Consider the following 18,135-nt stretch of genomic DNA (forward strand, 5'->3'; position numbering starts at 1 on the left):
CCTGAGCTCTTTCCTCTTTCCATTTTTCTTCCCCTAGACTTTACACTCAAAGCATTACCCGACGTCTCACCGGAGCTTTTCTGTCACATTTCCTCGCTAAGGATAGCACCGACAACATCATCAAACTTTAAAGTACTAGATCCAGAAACAGAGTTACTAATGGCCATTACTAAACCATTCCAACTTTCTGGCAATGAGCATAAGAATAACAGAGCTCTGACTTCATCATCAAAGTTTACCCCTACAGAACTTAACTGACTTGTAACAGTATTAAAATCATTTAAATGGTCTGCAACAGATCCACCTTCCGACATCTTCATATTAAATAAACGCTTCATAAGAAATACCTTATTTGAGGCCGAGGGTTTTTCATATAGTTTCGCCAATGCCTTAATCAAACCCTCCATCATTGTTTCCTTTGAAATGTTGAAGGCAATCAATGCTGCAAGGCACAAGCGTATTATTCCGAGTGCCTTTCTATCGAGAAGGTTACATTCTTCATCTGTCATACCCGTTGGCATCTTTGTTTTTCCGCCCAATGGTAGGTATAGATCTTTCTGATACAGATAATCTTCCATCTGCATCTTCCACAGCAAGAAGTTTTGGCCGTTAAATTTCTCGACCCTAAACTTTTTTTTCCGAGGAAAAAATCAAAACTTTTTATTATGAAACTATAAAAAGTTTTACATGCTGATGATGTCTTAAGCCACACAACTGGCTCATTTGTTTGCTGATCTGCTCTACATTTAGGAGCTGTTCTGCTGTTTGAAAAAACATGTACAGTCTTCCTCCCTGCTGGAGGCATATATAAACTCACATTGAGAAGTCAATCAAAATCTGGGGTCTCCTTCGACGAAGGAAAACAAACCCTTACAAAAATTTTAAGTGTCTATAACATATGAAGAACATAAAACAACATATATATAAGTCTGTTGTTGTAGCTTTTGCATTTGAGAAAATATAAAGGGACCGAGGTATGATATGGAGAGACTGTATAAACATAAAAACAAAACATAAAAATCCGAGAAAGACTGCTGTCAAAAATGAAATAAGAGCTGTGATCATAGTGGCTGAGCATAAGGGGGCTGGTTTGTTATGTATGACTGCCCCTGTCTGATCTCTTCTACTGTCCAGCTGCCCAGATCCTGTTGTAGACCAGCCTTAGAAAGCTGGTCTGCTTCCTCATTCTTATCCCTGTAAATGTGGCAGATAGAAAACTTATTAAAAGATGCCTTTAAAAAAGAAATTTCTTCAACAAGTGTCTTCAAAATCTGATTTTGACAAGATGCATTTCCATTGACCCATTTTATGACATTTAGTGAGTCCCCAAAAATCTGTATTGTGTTGATATTCTTGTGAAGAAGCCAGCATAAGAGATAGCGCAAAGCAGATAATTCAGCATAGTTATTTGTGCCTGTACCCAGCCCAACAGAAGCTTTTAAAGAGTGTTCCGGATTGATGTGTATGCACAAGCCCGCTCCAGCCCTATTGTTTTGGGAAGCCCCATCAAAAAAACCACATGGTATGCCCTCCTGTATATTGATTGGCTTTTGATTTATTTTAGGATTTTTGTCTTCAGGGGGCGGTATGGCGGAGTATATGGCAGCAATATTGATGGCAATGACGGAAGTAGGGGTGTCCTTGTCTTGAAACAGACTTTTGTTTCTAGCAAGCCAAACACCCCAACAGAAGATAAGGGGCAGGTTTCTCATGTTCCCCTCCGGAAAGTTTTGCCACCATTTCCTCCAGGCTGCTTCCAGAGGATCATGACCCCACTGAGCTTTAACCTTGAGCAGAACAGTGACCTCCTCCCATATCTTTTTAGAGACTGCACAAGTTGTGAAAAGATGACTGATGGTTTCCTCTTCAGACTTGCATAAAGGGCATCGCCCAGGCCCAACTAGAAACCTGGCTTGTAAAATTTCCCATGTTGGGACCTTCCTTTTTAAAATGCACCAGAGAAAGAGCCTGGCCTTTACAGGACATTTGAGTTTCCAAATGTTTTTTGCCCACCAATCTGGTACTCCCCATCCCTTCTTTCCCATTAAGAAAGAGTATCCATCTTTTGGGGAATAGTCCCCAGTTTTACTTTGAGCCCACATCAAGCAATCTGGTTCATCTTTTATCCTGACATTTGAGCGTTGCAATTCTTTGATGAACACCTCCCACTCGTTCTTCCATCTGACATTTATTCCTAATTCTACATCATTCTTCCAAGCCTGTCCCCAGATAGTAGACTGGCCAACTTTCTCCACCTGATTTAATGATGTAATACCTTTACTGTCAAGGTGTCTAAGAAGCCCTGGTGATAAGGCAAAAGCTTCATTGCATCCTACCCAGGGATCTCTGCCAATCCTGATCTGTCTTCCATTTCCCACTTTCCAAGCTAATCCTTGCTCAATCACTGAAAAGGCTTCCACCGTGGCCTTCCAGATGGCTGAAATATTCTTTATCTTCTTATTTTGACTCTGAATCCAATCATCCAAAGGGACTGGATCGATGTACTTCCTTTTCACCACCCTTGTCCATAGATTTTCCATAGTTACTAGCCTCCAACCTGATTTAGCTGCTAAAGAGAGGCTGAACTCAGGGATTCTTTTAATTCCCCATCCTCCCCAATCTTTTGGTCTGGCCACTTTGTCCCAGGCTACCCAGGGTAACACTGAGGACTCCTTTGATCCTGCCCATAGAAATCTGCAACAAATTCTTTTGATTTTCTCCATCACTCCTTTGGGGATCCAAGTCAAAGCAGCCCAGTATACTGGAATGGCTAACAGGACTGATTTGATAAGAGTCAATCTGCCAGCTCTGGATAGCCACCTGAAACTCCAGTGGGAAATTCTGGCTTCTATCTTTGCAATGAGCCAGTTCCAATCCTCTTTTTTATATGCTGCTGGCTTTAACCAAAAACCCAGGTATTTGAAGGGGGAGTCCAGTGGCTGAATGGGGAAAGGGAATAGATTAGCCATTCTATTCCTTTCTCTTCTTTCAAAATCTGCCACACATGCTTGGGATTTCCTAGAGTTTATCTGCATTCCAGTTGCTTTCAGAAATAGATCGAAAATGCATTTTAACTCCTTTAGTTCACTGAAAGATCCATTGGTGAAAATCAAAATATCATCAACAAAAAGAAGATGAGTGATGAAAAGATTGATTGCTACCTCAATACCTTTTACCTTCTCCTCTCTTCTGGCTTTGTGAATCAATCTACTTTTCTCGACCCTAAACTTACCACCTTCCACCATTGCTCCCACTCGAACCAGGGATCCTTCTCTCTTGCGAGTTTGTTAGCCAAAAAGACCTTCAGCTCTGATACCAATTGTTAGAAAATTATATATTACGGAGCAATGGAACACATAAAATATTGCAGAAATATAAACACAGAAAATGCATAAAACAAGAGAGACACGTATATACGTGGTTCACTCAGTTTGGGCTACATCCACGGAGAAACAACCAATCCTTCCTTTTATATTATCCAGCAAACTGAAGAGATACAACCTACAGCAGATCTGCTATAACACCCTCTTGGCTCTCAATCTCCTCTCTCTTTCTCACTCAGAATATAGATCTACATAGGCGCAATACAATTCCCTCATATATAGTGAGGGGTTGCCTTCTAGGGCAAAAAACCCTAAATTAAACATAACTTCTATCGTCAGATCTCCGCCTGATGAACGACCCAGATTGACTAGAAATTACTATACTTTTATAAGGCAATTTTACATCTATTCTTAGCTTCGGGGGTGCTACCCCCGAAACCCCCCACTAGGGGGGGGAGTTGCTCAAAGGTCGCAGCCGGCCCCCCCGGACCCCTCTGCAAAGAATATTTTTTCGGGCGGCAATGAACTGGGTTCCAATGTGGCGATACCTTTGAATACAGAAGATAATCAGGCTCCACACCCAACATTTGAAGACTTACATTGATTGAAGAGCATGTGGATATAGTCTGAAATATTATGAATAGTGGTCCCCAATAAGTTGAAGAAGGAGGTGGGTGCCTCCAATGAGGTCGGTGCCTCAATCAAGTTGAAGCCTACAACAAGTCGAAGCTTGCACATTTATGAGGTTGGTGCCTCAATTAGGTTGTAGCCTATTGCAAGTTTCTACTTGCACATTTTCGAGTTTGGTTTCTCAATCAAGTTGTAGCCTATTGCAAGTAATTGCTTGGATATCTTGGGGTGGGTGCCTCCAACGAGTAAGTGCATGCCAATTGAGGCTATGAATTGAAGAAGAAGAAGAAGAAGATTGGTTTTTCTCTCGTAAGGGTTTCCACGTAAAAGTTTCTGTCCTATTGTGTTGATGTGATGATGGCTTCTTGATGGACTATTTCATTTATTGTTATACTACAATTTTTTTTGATACATTGCTACATGTTTTATTATTAATGATAAGTTTTGAAATAGTAAGTTCTCCACCACTAGAGTTGTCCTCACCGTAAGCTTGTTGTCCTCATCATAAGCTCTTTCTGCTCTAATACACTGTATGGTGCAACAATAAGTTGTCTCTTAGAATTCACATTCAAAGTAATGGAACTAATATCACAAATAAAAAACTCATTTAAACAATCAAAATTTAAGCAAATTTCATTAATCTACCAACACCATCATAGAAATTTATTCTATTAAAATAAAATCATAAACTCGAAAAAAACAAACAATACCAACTATACATTTTTGCTAATAAACTACCTAATTAACATCAATATCATCGCAAACTTGAAATCTTATATCTAACTACAATTTTTTTTTAAATAACCCAACATTCAAAGAAAAACATTCAACTCCACTCTGAACTTGTACTTGAAGTAGATATGTTCACTTAGATTTGCAATCTCCATCACAGAGTCACCATTGCTCACATGTGATCAAACTTAGGCAACACCTACATTTTGTGTAGACAAGTGCCCCACTTCTCGTTTCAACCATAGACCAGCAATGAGGGATTACAGTGGATTATGTAAGAGATGAATTTGTTTAACAGCTCATAATGATTATGTAAGCCTAATAGTTTCTTAAGCCGCCACGATTAAAATTTCCTAGGCTTATCATTAAGCAATGGAACACTATCAAATAATATGCCAGTGTTAGACGAGAGGCGCTTATCCCTAGCAATTAAAATTAACACAATTATAAATGCCAGATAATTAAGCTTTGAGTACCATCAAACAAATCTCCATTACGTTTCACAGCTTGATCAACGGGAGCGCTCCCTGCCAGGGCATTTATCTCTTCTCATAACAGTTCTGCGATTGTTCTCCCCATTTTGTTGTCTCTGTTATCATGTAATTGCTGCCTCGGGTAGTCTGTTCAGGATTTCGACTCCCATCTCTGGAGATATAGTGCCCATTTTTCAAACCAGACTACTATCACCTGCTCTTTTGGTAAGTTGCGCTGTTTCTTTACACATTATTTTTTGTGTTTCGTTGGGTCGTCAGTTTGATCGATGAATTTGTTACCCTTTTGATCAAACCTTTTTCTCAGTCAGTTTGGTGATTTGGGTTCTTGCCAGAACTTTGATCTGGAAATTGAAAAAAGCAAGCACTGGTCTTGAGCAATGGTGGCTTCTTGATCGTATCAGGATTTGCTTTTGCAATTCTTTTTAGTTGGGGTAGGCATGCTCCATAGCTGTGATCCGTTCAATCTTCTCGTTAAAATGGTTGGTTAGAGATCCAGTTCTCTAAGTTAGTTAGTGCAATTTGAGCCCTCGCCCGGCCCTTGTACGCCTCTTTGAGGGCTCTGATCTTTGAGAAAGTTTGAGATACTGTTGCATGGAAGTCTACCCAATGGAGAATTCTGATAGTATTTGGCAATGGTGCAAAGCTCGCAAGAAGCTTTTCACGATGAGCAAAATCCACTCTATTGCAGATGGATTCTCTTCAGTAGCTAAAATCGGTTCTCTTGCGGACGGGTCCTCTCCAAACATTAGTCGCAAGGGAAATCAATGCATCGAGGATTCTCCCCTCCGCAGATCTTCCGCAATTTTTGAAGGAAATTCATTAAAATCGAGAGCTAATTGCAGGGACATATGCTTGCCAGTCAAAAATTTAATTGCGGAGGTTGGTCCCTTCAAGAATGGAGATTCAATAAAATCCCCAATATCAGTAATTCGGCATCATGTATCTTCATCTGAGACTAATTCAGATACAGTGTCAAATCATCCAAACGGTGATTCAGGCCTCGATGGTCAGTTCTTGCCCCAGCTTTTGGGTATTGCGGATGAAAATTATGTGGAAGGTCCGGCTTTTTATGAGAAGAAGCAAGCATCCAAATCTCGAGTGTGGAGAAGGGGCCAAAAAGCAGCTCTTAAGCAGAACAAGTTGTTCTCTGATGGGGCAATGAAGCGCACTTCAAGTCAGTATGCAGCCTGCAACAGGGAACCCTTGTTGAAGGCATCTTCATCTTCTTCAATTTCGAAGGTGATTGCGGAGGACATGGAGTTGCAGTCACCAAATATGAATGGGGAAATGAGGGATTTGAATTCTAATTACATTGATTGGCCCTGCCATCCCCCTACTACCAAGAAACCCAAGAAGGATCGGGGCTTGATCTCTGAAACCTTCAAGAGCCCTTTCCAAATTGAGAATCAGAAGGCCAAATCTGAATTCTTATTTCCAGGGCTTCATCTTTTAGCTGATATGGCGGTTCGGTCTCTGCAAAATCACCAGTCCCGTTTCCCTGAGAATATCACGCAAAAGAAAAGGATTAGAAAGGCGATCTTCATCCCTACAGAAGTGCCTGTCTTGCAGAAGAAAGTGGTCAGGAGAACCAAAAGTGCTCTTAAGCATCACCAGCCGGATGCTCTGCAAACGCTTCATGATTTACAGAAGAACCTGAGTTCTGCCAATTCAAAGCCTATCTTGACAGCTGATAACATCTATAGACTGGGTGACACAGCATGCATAAAGCAGAGTGAAAATCAAGGTGTAGGTAATGGGGTCGATGGAGATCTAATGGTGATCCCACAATTGCGCTGCTCTAAGAGAAGTAGATCTCAGGGATTGCCGTCCAAGTATTCTGACTCTGTTCTCCAGCCATGGAGGAGAGGCACTAGAAGATAATTCAAATCCTCATGTTTGTTGATTTAGGGCTGAAATAATTGTGTGATTTTTTCAAGTTGGCACTGATTGTTTGATGTAAATTTCTGAATGCTGCCTACTGAAATACTATCTACATTGGAGAGGGGAAATGCGCTCTATCTCCATAAACAATATGTAATTGAGAGAAGACCATTGACAGGCATTTTTCCTTTTCTGGTTCTGGCTTTCTCTCTCCATTGTATTGTCTGTACATTATGAAACTTTTGTGAAAGTAGATTTGACTATCCATTAATTTGTTTACAGCAGAGGAGTTTCATATTTTTCTTTCAAGTTGTCATCCAGCTCTGTTCTAATTATAAACCTTTGCATTTCTGCGAACTAACTATTCTTTACTATAAAGACCTCTGCTTGTAACATGTACTAGTAATTGAATTTGAGTAGTTGAACAGTTTATAACATCAATTTTTGGTACTGCTTGGTGTTAATCAATTTTCTGTTCTAGTTGAATATTGAAGGAATTTTCCAACTGATCATTTATCAAGTAAAACAGAATCCATATACTGATGTTCTGGCCATTGCTCATAAGCAAAATGAAAGAGATTCCTCGATGCCAATTTGTGCTGAATACTCTTGTTGGCATTATGATATATTTAAAATCTCTGTTAAAAGTTTTACTTAGTATCATATAACCTCGTAATAATGTGGCTTTATTTTTTTGAGTCTTTCTAGTTTTCCTTACCATAAATATATATATTTCTTGTGCTTGTTTTCAAAGCTCTCGCCTGTAGAACAAGGGAAATTGGAATATAGATGGTGGATGGCTTGAGGGTCACACTTGCAGAAATTATAATACATTTTTAAGTGATTCATTCCCGGCCAAATATTTATAATAGTTGTTTCTCTTATAGAAAATGAGGGACAGGCGTTTAATTACATGCCGATATTCATAATCCTGAAGTGAATCATCGCATGTTTTAAGATAATTGAGACCAACCAAATTCATTAAAAGTTTGACAACATTTGTAGGCAATCTGCTTGGTTAGGAATAAGAATATTATTGTATTTTTAAATTTATTTTTAATTTATTATTAATTAATATTATTAATTATATTTTAGGTATTAGGGTGGATTTGTTAAACTTGATTTGATCAAGTTATATGTGGTTTTGGGTTTCAAGTTACAAGCATTCATGGTTTTGTCCATGGTATTCATCTTCAATGTACTTTATTTAAAGGTGGATCAAGTTCATGCTAAATTGTCTTAGTGGCCATTGGGAACAAAAAACAGTGCCTTTAGTCACCATCTCTCTCGATGTCTATGATCCTAACATCTAGTATTAGAGTGAAGTTTAGAAGTAACGGAGGTTCAGAGGTGATTGTGGTGAAGGAGTCAAAGTTTGAGTCCTCTCAGGAATGACCGTGGAAACAGTGGGATGTATGCGTATCGAAATTATAGAAGAAACGACCAACACAAGTAGCAAGGTAGTCTTAGAATGATGCAGAGCTACAACCACAGGCAGAATAGAAAGGCAAAGTAAAAGTATGAATCGAATAAGTTAAAGAAACCGAGAGAGTGGTAGGATGCATGAAAAGAACGGAGATGAATGAAAATAACAGAGATGGAATAAAGAGTGTTGAAGGAGCCAGTGTGTAATGAGTGAACACCCAAAGGATTTTTTGGTCCAAGGGATTTCTCCAGGAAGTTGTAAGACCTATGTTCAAGCAGACATGTTGCATTGGAGCATGCATAGTTGTAAGGCCGTAAGAGCTTTCTTAGGCATGCATGCAGTGCAAGTGGTGCATGGAGTCATCAAGCTGTGGAATCGACCACTTGGAGAGATACCAGGGTGACAGGTGTTTTGGTATCCTACCTTGAGGGGAGGAATGTGAAAACTTAGATGAGATGGTTGATGAACCATGTATGCGAAAAAGGTGTCCTAGATAACTAGCGGATACAACGGCTACTTACCCATGTAATCTAGTAGATGGAAACTTTTTTATATGGACTTCAACAAAAATGAATGGAACTAGGTCAATCTCCCAGAGTCAAGTTTAAGGGGGGATTGTTAAGGTGGATCTGGTAAACTTGACTCAGTCAAGTTAACTGTGGTTTTGGGCCCAAGTTTACGAGCATCCATGGTTTTGCCTATGGTATTCATCTCCAATGTAGTCTATTTAAAGACTAATCAAGTTCATGTTAAATTGTCTCGGCGGTCATTGGGAACAAACAACAGTGTCTTTAGACACCACCATCTCTCAATGTTATGTGATTCTAACATTAAAACTAATATTTATAATTTGATTTTCTAATTTAAAATTAATATATAATATTGCTATTTTTATTCCCATGACCTTGTAGGACAAATACCCTAAGCTTAATTGATGTGTAGAATTTGCACAAAAAGCATTTGTTATTATTATTATCCAATTTGAAGGTCACAACCAAGCTAGACACCAAATTGGTGTATGAGACCCCCTTGTTTGTGGGACAAGGGACCCAACTCCGCGCAACAATTTGACTGCTAAGTCAACGAAGGCATACATACTTTACCCCCCTTTGGTTTTGAACCTGTCACCTCTTAGGAGGAAACACATGCTCTTAACCATTAGGCCCACTCATGCTCTAAAAATTAAAAGATTCTATATTAATAAATTAAATGGAATTATTTAAATAATTTATATAAATATAAATCAAATAAAATTATTTAACTAATTCATACAAATATATATTTATAAAAGCCTTTAGGGGTGTGGTTTGTTGGTCAATGAATGTGTTGCTAAGGCGTTTATGTTGTGGTGTAGGTCACAAGTTCAATTCTTGATTTACTCGTGTGTCATGCTTAGGGGTGGTGTAGTTGCACCTGGAGATTATAGTAGTAGAGAATGGGTATCAACCCCGTGTCACGCGAGTATGAGAAGCACTATGTTATCGATTCTGCCAACATAAAAAAATAAGGCATAGCCTAACTTATAGACGAAATAGCAAACGAAATAGCCTAGTCAATGGGTATCAACCTCGTGTCATGCGAGTATGAGAACCACTAAGGCATAGCCTAACTTATAGACGAAATAGCCTAGTCAATGGGTATCAACCTCGTGTCACGCGAGTATGAGAACCACTATGTTATCAATTCTGCTAACATAAAAAAATAAGGCATAGCCTAACTTATAAACAAAATAGCAAACGAAATAGCATTTTTCCCCAGAGTTCACCAAAATCCGGCAATACAATTTCAAGATTTTTTGTTATTTAGAATACATTTTGAATGCATAAATGGATGCACTCAAATTATGCATATTGAACCATTTAAACTCAATTTTTAAAATATTATGCATATTAAACAATTTAAACTCAAGCTTTTAAATTAATTAAAATTAACCAAAAAAATGTCTATGAAAAAAACTATTTTATCTATAAATTAAACTATGCTAAAAATTAATTAAAAAAATATATTAAAAAACATACATTTATAAAAATATACCAAATTTCACTTCATAAGTTATCAAGTTAATCATATAAATTTAGTTTTAATAAAAATATTAATACTCCATATTAAGTATAAGACCAATATTCATAAAATTAAAGTCTTTAAATTTAAATGTCCATATTAAGTATAAGACCAATATTCATAAAATTAAAGTCTTTAAATTTAAATGTGTACTCTATCACAAGAATTCTCAAAATCATTTGTTTAGCCTAATGTCTAAGAATGTATTTGGATTTTTCTTAGAGATATATTGCATTTTATTCTAAGAAAGAGATATAGTGCATTTTAGGAAGAGAGCTAAGGACAAAGACATGTGCATATATTTTAGAATAAAAAAGATATAGTGCATTTTAGGAAGAGAGCTAAAGACATGTGCATATACTTTAGAATAAAAAAGATAGAGTGCATTTTAGGAAGAGAGATAAGGACAAAGACATGTGCATATACTTTAGAATAAAAATTGGTGTATAAAATGTTTACACTAAATATAGAATAAATGTGAATGCAATTTAGTTTGGTGAAAAATATGTTAAATGAAGGCTAATAAATACTTTAATTTATATTTAAAATAATAATAATAATTTATTTTAACAAATTAGTATATATTTATTTTATATTCAAAGTTTTTATGTGAACAAGAGATTTTGTCTAGTTTTTTGTTTTGTTTTAAGTTTAATATATTTTAGGTTAAGATGAATCCATGCTAATAAAAAGCTTGATATTTATATTATTCTTATGTTATTAGAGGTAATGTGTGTTATAGTTTAAATTTAAAATAATATAATATTAATCTAAATTAGCTCCAAGGGATAAATCAGTTGGTTGAGTTCTTGTTGTTAAGTACCTCGCCTATTAGGTTGTCACGGTGTCAAATCTCCTCGCCACCCTTGGGGTTACGCCTTACTAGTTTTCTCGATGGGTAGATCTCTTTGGGTTGATCTACTTGGATTTTCCCGTGGATGTAGTGGTCACTCAGTGTCCATGAACCACCCTTAAAATAAATAAAAAATACTAACCTAAACTAATAAATACAAAAGAAGTTGGTTTGTTTGGATGTTAAGTATCACAACTTATATTATGAGTATTGTGTATCCTTATTTTAAAGTTTACACTAGCATAATTTGAACCTGTGTTATCAACTTTCATTGTAATGGACTTTTATATTCCCTTACCATCAATCCATGAACTACTTGCTATTTATCACTACTACTTAAAAAATGTTAACAAAGGTTTTTTGCAAAGGTGAATCTTAGAGTTTCACATATTTGAATGTCTTTTAACATAGGTATTGGGCATAGGCTTTTGTAAAAATAGGGTATAGTGCACTAAATTGTTATAGATGCATTGGTATACATGATACAAAAGCAAGTTAGTGTAGGGGTATAGGCACCAAAGGCACTTTCTATAGTATGGATCTCTAATAAGAAAAAATCACATTGACAACGGATGTCCAATCTCTTAAAAGACCAAATGACATCCATACTTTTATATGACACATTGAAATAATTTTCCATAGCAATTCAAGCCCATTTATTATGAAAACATATTTTGCACTTATTATCAGTTGTATATCAATGTCTTAAACAACACATTTATTCTTATACAACATATTGTGATGCAATTTTACATAAGGAGCTATACTTGTTTATATGCCATTATAGCACAGGTGCACTATGAGTTAGTGCATCATAAAGTATTGGGTGCAACATAATTAAAGAAAAATAAAAATGTATATTTACTCAATGTGTTTATTGCTTAGTGCATCAGTAAGTTGATTTCTTAGGTGCATTTGTGTGCTTATGAGATAGGAGCACTATATTATGTATTAAATTTGGAAGATTTTTTTATTTTCCATGTATTTCACTATTAGCATCATTTCTCCTTTTTTAGCACCAATGTGCCTTAGTAGACTGAGTTATTGTCACTTGCTTGCTAGTAATTTAACATCCATCAACCACTGGAAGACATTATTCAAGGGTTTCAGGTTTTAAAATTTCCATTTCAAAAACACTAATTTTAATTTCTTCTACCACTACTATGGAACCTGAAGAGAAACCACTAAAATAGGTAATTGTTTAACTATCATAACTAATTGTTTTTACTTTAATTATTTCCCTTTTATATGTGGGAATTTAATTTCTTTCTTTCATCCTAAAATCTGTGGTGCCTTGATGCTTGTAATAATGCACCATTTCTTGGTGTGCAATATTTTTTCATTTCAATGCATATATCAAGAGATTTTATTAAATTTTTGCTCAAGGAAGCACTTGCATGACAAAGGAATGAGATGATGGATCATTTTCATAGATCCTTTCACAATTTCCAACAAAGGCCAAGGCACCTTCAACAAGTGGCAATTTTGAGGTGACACCTTTCAAGGAATAAGTTAGCTTTGATATCCCCTTATTTGAAGGCCAAATAGATGCAAATGCTTTGGAGAAATGCTTAAATATGTTAGAGAGCTATTATTTTGTCCAAAAAAAATTCGACAATGACAAAATCACTTTTTTGCTCATGAAAGAACATCTGCATGTCAAATATTGGTGGTAAGGGTACTTGGGAGAGACACTTTGAAGATGAGCCTGTGATATTCAAGGTAGGACCCACTTGGGGAATTTTTGTTGATGCTCTTAAGGAGAAATTCCTCCTTGAAGGGAACTATGATGACTATTACACAATATGGGACACTCTGTGATAGGAAAGAGACCAGAAGGTGTTGGAGTACAACAATATTTTCCACACCTTTCGCTCAAAGTTCGGTAATAGAGACTTTAAGATGCACCCGATTCTAAAGTACCATAGTGGTATACATAGGTACATCCAAATGGATATGGATTTCTTGGAAATCGCCTCCTTGAGAGTCACTTGTTGACATGTTTTCAAAATTGAAGCAGATGAATAAGTGGGAGTTCATGTATGCAAATCCACTGCAATAAAGTCCTAGAAAATGTGGCCCTCACTCAAAAAATAAGGGATAGAGCAAGGAAATCCATCCTCAAAGAAGGATACTAGAAATTGGTGTGAGTCCCACAAATTCCCCTCACACAACGTTGATGAATATCGCTCGATACAATCAATGTTGGCTGAGGTTAAAGAAAATGAAATGGATTTTGCTTTAAATTCAAATTTGGAAAGGATAAATGAAAGTGGATCATTGATGTAGAATCTAATCCTACAATCATGACCAAAATGATCCAACCTAAAGAGTCATAGGATCCTAAAGATGGAGAGAGACTCTTCCTTTCATAAATGTTGGTGGAGGGGCTCATTGTTGATAGCAAGATCCAAAAGAACCCAATCTTAGTTGAGGAAATAAAGAGATTGAAGTTGTTGACATTAACACACCCATAACCTACACCATTGGTTGGATGAGCCATGGACAAGACATCTACGTCAACTAGCGGTTCCACTAGTCCTATGACATCAAGCCCTTCAAAGATGAGGTACTATTTGATTTTGTCCCACTAGAAGTTTGTGATGTTCTTATAGGACAACCTTATATGTGAAAACATTATGTCATTTAGGGGTCTCATCTTCGTTAATTCATCGTTACTTTAGGAGGTCAGCTTTATGGGGTACCAAAGATATTTACAACTACTGTAATTTTATTGATCTCACCAAAACAATGGTGAAAGCTAATCTCTCATATTGCAAAGTTTGTCCTCTTCATGGTTTAGTGAGAAGGTGTAAAGAAGGTAAATAAGAAAAACAACTGGAAAATATTGTAAAGCCATATAATGATATCTTTGCTTCAGCTATGGGGGTGTCTTTTCACTATCAAGTCAAACACTCAATTGACTTGATACCTTGTGCTTCTTTACCGTGTTTCTTAATATATAGACACTCTCTATTGGTGAATAAGGAAATAAAGTGTCTGTTTCATTATCTCGTGCAAAAGGGCCACATTAGACTGAGATCCTCACCTTGTCGGAGACCAATTGTGTTGGTGTAAAAGAAAGATAGGATGTGGAGATTTTGTATTGATTATAGAGCTCTGAACTAAATCATTGTTAAGAATAGATATGTGATCCAATGGATTGATGATCTTATTTATCATCATAAGGGTGCCAATTTCTTTAGTAAGATTGATCTAAAGTCGAGCTACCACCATGTTCTAATTGAACAAATTGATGTATGAAATACAAACTTCAAAATATAAAGAAATACTTTTTGAGTGGTTGGTCACGCCATTTGGCTTAACTAATGCTCCAACAAAATTCATGAGGATGATGCATGATATCCTATGGCCATTCACAAGATATTTTTTGGTTGTTATTTGGAGTAAATCCTCATCTTTAGCAAAACCTAGGTTAAACATTTGTAGCACATTTAGTAGGCCTTGAGCAATCTATGACAACACAAGTTATATGCCAATCTAGAGAAATTCTCATTTGGCATGTGGAGAAACCAATATTTGGGATACATCGTGGATGAACATGGGGTGCATGTGGATCAAACCAATATCAAATTCATTTAGAATTGGCTAGCCCTGACAACTCATAACATATCCCTCCCTAACTCTATTGGCCACGGTCCTTTTCAAATGTGCTTTGGGTTCCAACCATTATCCCCAACTGATGTAGCTCTACCCATTTCATATTCACCAAGAAAGTCATCTCATGCTTAGGATGAGGTAGATAGAGGAGCCAAATTTGTTGAATGGATCCAACAACTCCAAAAACATGTACATAATATCCTATATAAGGGAAACGCCAATTATAAGTAATGACTTGACCAACATCGGGTTCCACACAAGTTTCAAGTTTGTCATAAGGAATGATTTCATTTCCTGAAAGAGTGCATCAAATTACCCCACGTGAAGCTCAAAATACTACAATATAGGACTTACAAAACCATAAAGGTTGTGGGTAATTATCCACCTTTTGAATTGATTATTCCCCCATTCCTTGGCTTGCACCCAATCATTAATGTGGAGTTTCTTCGACCATATTTTTTGCCTATGTTGGAAACCTAGGAGTTAGCCGAGAAATTCCCCCCCATTAAACTCAATCCTAACTAAATTGAATAGGATACAATGGATCAGATCATGGACACCAATATTGTTGGAATTATGGCAAGTTGGCATTGATGTCAACATTTGGTTTTCTCATGTGATGATGATGTTGCTATCTTTGATTCTTGAGTGTTGTGGCATATTGTAGGTGTATTTTGGTGCTTAAAGATGGCATGTTGCAGGGTTGAGCAGATCTAATTGGAGACATTTGTGTTTTCCCCAAATTAGGGGATGGATGTCGGTTCAAAGAGAGAAAACAATGTTTGTAAGTATGACAACTCAAATTTCTAGTGAAGTATGACAATTCAAATCTCTAGTGAAGTATGAGCATTTGCATCCTAGATTAGCAGTTTATTGCAAGAGTTTGTGCCTATAGGTGGCTAAAGTGAATACCATGGGCTTTAACCAGTGAATTTCCCATGGAATTGTCAGTGATTGGTCTTGATCTAGTCATGGTTCTATGTCTTTATGGTATGAATGCATTGATAATTGATAACTTGGAAGTGATCGATCATGGTGTTGTTGATTTGGTCAAGTGATCGTTAAAGTGGTCATGCATTGATTTGGTCTTCGATCCCTTCAAATTGGTCATTGATTTGGTCACATAATTAGTGTGATCTCATTGATTAATTCTGGTAGTGGTGTTAGTGGTCTTGACTTTGCCTACGATCTGGTTTGTTGTGTGAATACTGGGCAAATTGATTAAATTACCATGCTTTGTATCAATCAAAGGTTTGATTGAATGTGTATTAGAATTAGCCAATATACCAGTGAGCATGACAGAATGTGGAGGAGTGAAATTGGTTTGAAGGCGCAATGAAATGTAATGCACATGGGGAAATTCTTAGTGTGGTCCTATTAGAGATATTATCGCAATGTTCATATGGTGTGTGATGCATTGCATAGGACCATGATCATAAGAAGAAATGTGATGGAATAAATGAATCGTGTTATCTATGAGATAGTGTGTGCTTTGTACAAGTGTGATGCGATGTATTTCTTGTCCAAGGGTTCATAGAACATGGTTGAGTTAAATGTTGCAAAGTTGGGATGTCTAATGTGTAAGATGGAAAAATACAATGAAAAAGTGTGTGATTTGGGAGCAAAGATGTGGTTGAGTATCGATTAAATGATCTACATTTTGAGGTCGATGTAGAGGAGTCATTAGAGACAAATGTCATCGTACATGTGTGTTTTCCATTGACTAAGCGTTGGGCATTGTTCATGTTGTATTGATGATTATTCAATTAAACCAATGAATGGAAATAATGATAGAGTATTTTTAGTGTGAATTGATGCTAGTGGAAGTAATCTTGGTAAGCAGATGTGATAGGTCACTAATCATAAATGAAGCCATAATGTGAGCACTATTTTTAATCAGAGATAATAATGTGTTTGATAGAGTGTTGTTCTTGTTATAGGGCACAAATTTGTCTGGATGGGTCTGTTATTAGTAATAACTGAGTCATATTGTTGTAGCAACTCATATGCCATGTGTTGTTGACATATTATCAATTCACTATTGCTAGGATTTTTTTTATGTTGATTTGCATTATTGTGCATGGATAAGCAAGTATGATGGTATTGGTATGTTGTTGGGATATGGTTGTGTGTGTCTTATATCCTTGAGTCAAAGTTATGATGGTGATGTTGATAGTGTTTGTCTTTGTTGATGGCTAAGAGTTTATAAGAGAGCTGAGTTGGTTGTGAGATCTTTTTTTATTGGGCCCAATATGAAAATGAATGAAATAGTTTCCTATAGTGATTGTGGAGGTTGCGGCCTCCAACAAGTAATGGGTCGTGAAAATAGATATTTGGGGCTTCCTTTTTGGTAGTGGCCAACAAATAGATGTACAGGGAGTTAGGGCTTCCTAGTAGGTAGGGGTTAGCAAATGAATGTAATGAGATTTAATATTAATAAAAGAAGAAGAGAAGCAAACCAACTGGGTGGTTTTTCTCCCCTTGAGGGTTTCCACCATAAATATTTGTGCTCCTTGTGTATGAATGGTATGATGTTTATGTAGTGAACTGGTTTCCAACAATTGGTATCAGATCTCGGTTCCCTTAATTTCAGCTTGACCATTGGAGGGTAGATCACGAACCTATGGCTTATAAAGGAAAAAGTAAGAAGAAGTTATCTCAGAAAAGAAAGGGACATAGTAATGAGAGAAATACTTCAAATCCCAAAGAATCCGTATTTTTTCTAATCAAGGATGTTGAAAACAGACAAGAAGGTGAATCGTGTATCTTGTGTTTCAATTGTGAACGTGAGGGTCATTAAACATCTATTGTCCCATATCCTGGTACAAATAGTGATGATGATGTTCTTGAGAATATCGAGCTAGAGGATGATAATCAGTTAGTTGAAATTCATTATCCAAGGGAGTTGATCATCAAATGGAGAAATCAAGATCTGGAAAAAATTGAAGATGAAAATAAAATTATAATATTGTCACTTGAAGCTAATAATGAAAGGCTCACAGCTGAGAACAAAGACCAAAAGAAGTTACTATAATTTTTTTATCAGAAGGAATGTGCCTTTAAAGAAGAAATTATTAGATTGGAAATTCAGCTAGAAGAATCAAGGAGAATCGA

At 36.6% G+C, this 18,135-nt stretch overlaps 1 protein-coding gene across 2 annotated transcripts; it reads left to right on the forward strand.

Annotated features, from left to right (window-relative positions):
- Nucleotides 1-5,098: 5,098 nt before the first annotated feature.
- On the forward strand, nucleotides 5,099-7,210 carry LOC149263285 (uncharacterized). Of its 2 annotated transcripts, none has more exons than XM_089387570.1 (2): nucleotides 5,099-5,383; nucleotides 5,484-7,210. In XM_089387570.1, exon 2 carries the CDS (start codon nucleotides 5,771-5,773, stop codon nucleotides 7,058-7,060), a length of 1,290 nt encoding a protein of 429 aa, XP_089243696.1. In that variant the 5' UTR covers nucleotides 5,099-5,383; nucleotides 5,484-5,770; the 3' UTR covers nucleotides 7,061-7,210. The 2 variants fall into 2 exon arrangements, with proteins under 2 accessions (XP_089243696.1, XP_089243691.1); XM_089387565.1 differs by having other exon boundaries at nucleotides 5,512-7,210.
- Nucleotides 7,211-18,135: the final 10,925 nt, after the last annotated feature.

This window comes from Pinus tabuliformis, chromosome 6 (assembly GCF_031772625.1).
Source record: "Pinus tabuliformis cultivar Carrire ecotype Pingquan chromosome 6, CPIR1, whole genome shotgun sequence".
In the NCBI taxonomy this organism is placed as follows: Eukaryota; Viridiplantae; Streptophyta; class Pinopsida; order Pinales; family Pinaceae; genus Pinus; species Pinus tabuliformis.

Excerpts from the sequence above, each read along its gene's own strand:
- LOC149263285 (XM_089387570.1), top strand. The coding sequence starts at position 5,771 with ATGGAAGTCTACCCAATGGAGAATTCTGATAGTATTTGGCAATGGTGC.